General features: G+C 28.0%; 1 protein-coding gene across 2 annotated transcripts in view; it reads right to left on the bottom strand.

The window, feature by feature from the left end:
• Positions 1–4,167, bottom strand: part of LOC108690507 (gamma-tubulin complex component 5) — a 4,497-nt gene extending 330 nt beyond the window's left edge. The window contains exons 1-13 of one of the 2 annotated variants that reach the window (XM_018197831.1): positions 4,067–4,167; positions 3,548–3,979; positions 3,204–3,466; positions 2,941–3,112; positions 2,642–2,852; positions 2,281–2,581; positions 1,994–2,181; positions 1,618–1,924; positions 1,336–1,552; positions 982–1,273; positions 712–912; positions 485–567; positions 245–404 (exon numbers count right to left, since the gene is read on the bottom strand). In XM_018197831.1, the coding sequence (XP_018053320.1) occupies positions 245–404; positions 485–567; positions 712–912; positions 982–1,273; positions 1,336–1,552; positions 1,618–1,924; positions 1,994–2,181; positions 2,281–2,581; positions 2,642–2,852; positions 2,941–3,112; positions 3,204–3,466; positions 3,548–3,979; positions 4,067–4,138 (2,899 nt within the window). In that variant the 5' untranslated portion in view covers positions 4,139–4,167. Of the gene's footprint in view, positions 1–188; positions 405–484; positions 568–711; positions 913–981; positions 1,274–1,335; positions 1,553–1,617; positions 1,925–1,993; positions 2,182–2,280; positions 2,582–2,641; positions 2,853–2,940; positions 3,113–3,203; positions 3,467–3,547; positions 3,980–4,066 lie in introns of those variants that run through there. The other variant, XM_018197830.1, reaches the window with a different exon arrangement.
• Between the last annotated feature and the right edge of the window lie 434 nt (positions 4,168–4,601).

Below are 4,601 nucleotides of genomic sequence, written 5' to 3'. Positions count from 1 at the left end.
TATATATATATATATATATTCAGGCTTCAATATGTCAATATATATTAATCACATTGATCTTTCAATAATCACATTGATCTTTCAACGATTGATTCGAAAAAATAATTTGAACACATTTTTTATTTTCAACATTATGATGATTGGCAATTGTTTTAATAATATTTTAAAATGATCGATTGATTGCAAAACTATGGGCAACTATATTGAAATACGTTAAGTATGGCTAATAAATTGTAAAACTTACAGTAATCCGCATCCTTATGTTGTACTGCATTGTGCAAAGCTAAGGCAAGATACGTATGGTACTTTATGTAACTATGCTCCATCACATCCAATTCTGTAGCAGTTAATAATAATTTTTTGCGTGACCACCGATCTCGTATGTGAATACACATTTCGATCATCTAAAAATAATTGAGTGATAAATAAATTCTATATAAACTGATATTCTGCCATTATTTAGTCACTCAATAGATGTACATACATTATTTATAGTTGTCATTAAATCTTTAAATTCCTCTGTTAATAAACAATGTTCATGAACTTTACTTAAGTATTCATTATGCACTGTAAAAAAACCGCTTATGTTTATTAAAATTATTAAGGCTATTTCACCCAACATTTTCTTTCTTGAAAGACGACTTTATATTTTGTAATAATCATGCAATAAGATAAGAAATTTTTCCTCTTGAAGATAATCACAGTCATTACCTGATATAATAGTATCGAGACTATCTGCCTGAATTAGAACTTTTTCTAATATAAAACCCAGGCTCTGTAATACTTGACCGGACAAATATGTATGTATAGATCCTATCGCGTGCAACAACCAAAATCTCAAGCTTTCAAGGCGTCTTATTTGAAATTGTTCCAATTTATCTTTCATACATGATGACCTAGAATCTTCTAGATCTGAAAAAAAGATGAAACAATACAAATGTGTCACAAAAGCATATTGTATTTTAAACCATAGTTATTTACCACAAAATCTTAAGTTATTTAACGTCCACAAGGCCCATTTTAATTTCAATTGAAATCTAAATATTTCATTGTACTTATCCAAAACTTTTTTAGTCAATACAATACTTATAGGCCATTCTACTGTATAATGCAGTGTTATACTATTTACAGCTTGTAATACTTGACGAGTACTGATATTGCCATGAACCGTAACCGACCAGCGTGAACTTGTATCTGGCCAATATTGAGAAAATATTTCTTCAAGAATATATGACAGAAAATACGAATTAGCCCACATTTGATTATTTTCGATCTAAAATTGATAATTATGTTACGCACAAAAAGTTATCTCAAAGACTAATAATTTTTTTTTACCTCATAAAACAAGATTTGATAAAATTTGTTCATAACGTGTCCAGCTTCCATCATATAAACAAATCTCAATAACTTCAAATGTGTTTGCAGCTTGTATTCATCAATCATAATATCTTTTACTAATTTGCTAGCACTGTTATAACGTAACATCAAAATTTCAGACAATGTTTTTTCTAAAATGTTTTGCATCGGTAATATATATTTTATCTTTTGTAGTCTACAAAAAACATATTATTTTAATGCATAAATTATCTTAATATGTTAATAAATACATATACATACTCTCTATATAAGTTATGTATCTGGCCTTGTTTTGTTTTAGAATCGTGAGTATTATGCACATGAGTATCCACTGTATCGTTTTTATACAATTCAGATGGCATGTAATCTTCCATGGCTTTCATGAGAAATAGATTATGTAAAGTTGATAACTGTTGTATTATATTTTTTTCAATATCAGCATCATATTCTTGTAGGAATATTTCATCTAATTGCAATGTAGTATCTGTCTCCTCCACTGGTAGGCTATACTTAGATATTTCCAATAACAATTTATTTTGTAGTTCAATGTTTAATGAGATCCTCATATCTGTAATAAATTATAATGAAATATAAGTTTATAAGATAATGATATAAGATATTTGTCATAATTAGAGACCATTATCCTCATTATCCATTCTCCATATATCGGTAATTCGATCTAAAGATACAAGTAATTCAATACTGTGACCCATATGTTGCACTTTTTGCAATAAAAATTGCATAATTGGATCTGTTAAACAGATATTATCGAATAATCGAATCGTAAATTTTTCAATTTGTTCATCATTTTCATCCTCTGTGATTCTACATATAATAATAGACATAAAAATAAGCATAAAAATATATATGGTGAATTATTATTATGGTAAATTTTAATTCTAATTATTTATTTCTTATTTGTACCTCACAATTATAAATTCATCTCGCCAATCTTCTAACCGTCCTTCACTCAGCCATGTATCGATTATATTAAGATAAACAGTAAGACTACGTAAGTACAAATTTATACAAATATTTGTTCTTTCCCGACTATGAGAATTTTGCATTTCATAATATAAAGATGACAACAGTCGAGATGCGCATTTCCAATTAGGGTTGACTTTCCAATCAGTTATAACATTCTGATGTATATCATAGATAATGTTTATAATATTCAAATGTCTTCTCAGCTTAGTTGATAAAGATAAGAACGTATTGCAATTTTCTAGAACATAAAAAAATTATTAGTAAAACTGTAATAAAACAAACAAATGCATGAATTTACCTTGCTTCATAATATCCTTTTCCATATTAACCACTTTAGTTTTAAAGTCATACAAATATTGCCTAAGTGCAGCATTATATGCTTCATAGGTCAATGGAGGACTCTGAAGTTCTTGATTATAAGTTAATTGCAAATCAGATCCAAATTTTTCAATATCATATATCATCGAAAAATATTTGCAGAATGGTGTTAAGATACTTTTAAAAGCAGTCTGAAAGTAGTGTACAAACAATATAATAATTCGATATAATATATAATGAAAGATTACATAAAATTTGAAAATGATAAAAGCAACATACAGTTGTCAAACTTGGTATAGATATATCCGAACGTATTGAGAATTTTGATTCGCTATCCTCTTGAAATACTACCATTGACGTTTGAACATAAAACATCCATAACAATTCTCTGCATACTTGATACTCACTGAGAGTAGCCACTTTATACACAACTGACAAATTTGTCTTATGCCTTATAAGTACAAATTTAAGAACAATATCACAAATTTAATATTGTCTCTTAGATAAAATAAATTAACAGAAAAAGTAAAAATAAAAAATACCATATATCACATATACTGGTGTCACAAGATCGTTTAATAACAGGATACTTTTGACATTTTAGATTGTTCCACCAATCGGTTTGAACATTTGATAAGAGCCATTTCCTAGATTCAAGATTTTGTACTAATGCTAGAGAAAATTTATCTGTTGCACTATTAGAAACTTCTAGAGGATGTGCAATATCTAATTGAATATTACATCTTTGTGTTGGCAAAGAAATATCATTTTCATCAGTTCTTTCTTCCGTTAAATCAGACCATTCCTATACAAATACAAAAATAAAAAAACATTAACATAAATGAGAAAAATTTACTTTCATATTTCTTACATGAAATATACCTACACTCTCGCTATCATCACTTTTATAATTGCAAAAGAAATTTTCCTGGCCCTCCTTTAAATACTGTGCCCAATCAATTTCATCTGTAATGTTATCTTCATTTCCAGTACCTGCATTAAAGCTGTGTTCTCCACGTGTGAATTTTAAACTGTCTAAGTTAGACTTATGCGTTTCAGTGGATAAATCTAACAAGAACGTCAACAAATGCCACTGTAGATCATATTGTGGATGTTGCTCAAAGTCAAAACTAGACAAGAAGGAATCAATCAGTTCCTGAAACTTTTTAGCAACCTCATATTTTCCATGGATCGAAAATTTAGTAACCACTGCATTTATTGCTTCCTTGGTTGCATGACTATCAATAGAAAGATAGCGATGGTGTTTAATATTTGACAAACAAAATCGTTCGCATATCCGAAATCCTTCTTCATCTTCCTGAGTATGTAAAAATTTATATTTTGTAAGATGTCATTAATTTCTCACACATGTATATCATAAATATCAACTTGACTGCACACATACCTCGAATGATGTAAGCACTGTTATAAGCTGTTTTAAATCATTATGAATGTCATTCAATACCCGAGTACTCATTTTTACTTGGCATCAAAAACAATTGAGAAAATTTATATATGGGATCATATCAATATGTATTAAAATACAAATTTCATATATAATTTCATGTATAATTATGTTCAATTTGAATTCAATCTGAATAAGAAAAATTTAAATTTATTCCAGGTAAATGTTTAATTCAAACCTCATTTAGGGCCGGTTATTTCACCTTTTGGTAAATTTTATAAGGTAAATCTTATAATCGCGCATATAATTGGATAATCTTGCTACTTATCCAACAGGTAAAATTTACCAAAAGATGGAACAACCGACCCTTAAAGAGTTAAATGATAAGTTTCCTATAACCTTAAAAAATGTTTAGGCCAAGTAGCGATATTTTTTCAGAATTTTTTACACAAAAACTCATCAAATGAATATATCATCATTAAAATTCAAAGTAAATAACTTAATTATTATTTATCTTACACCAAAAAATCTATTA

This window comes from Atta colombica, unplaced genomic scaffold (genome assembly GCF_001594045.1).
Source record: "Atta colombica isolate Treedump-2 unplaced genomic scaffold, Acol1.0 scaffold33, whole genome shotgun sequence".
NCBI classification, from domain to species: domain Eukaryota; kingdom Metazoa; phylum Arthropoda; class Insecta; order Hymenoptera; family Formicidae; genus Atta; species Atta colombica.
This window is presented reverse-complemented; position numbering and strand designations above follow the sequence as displayed.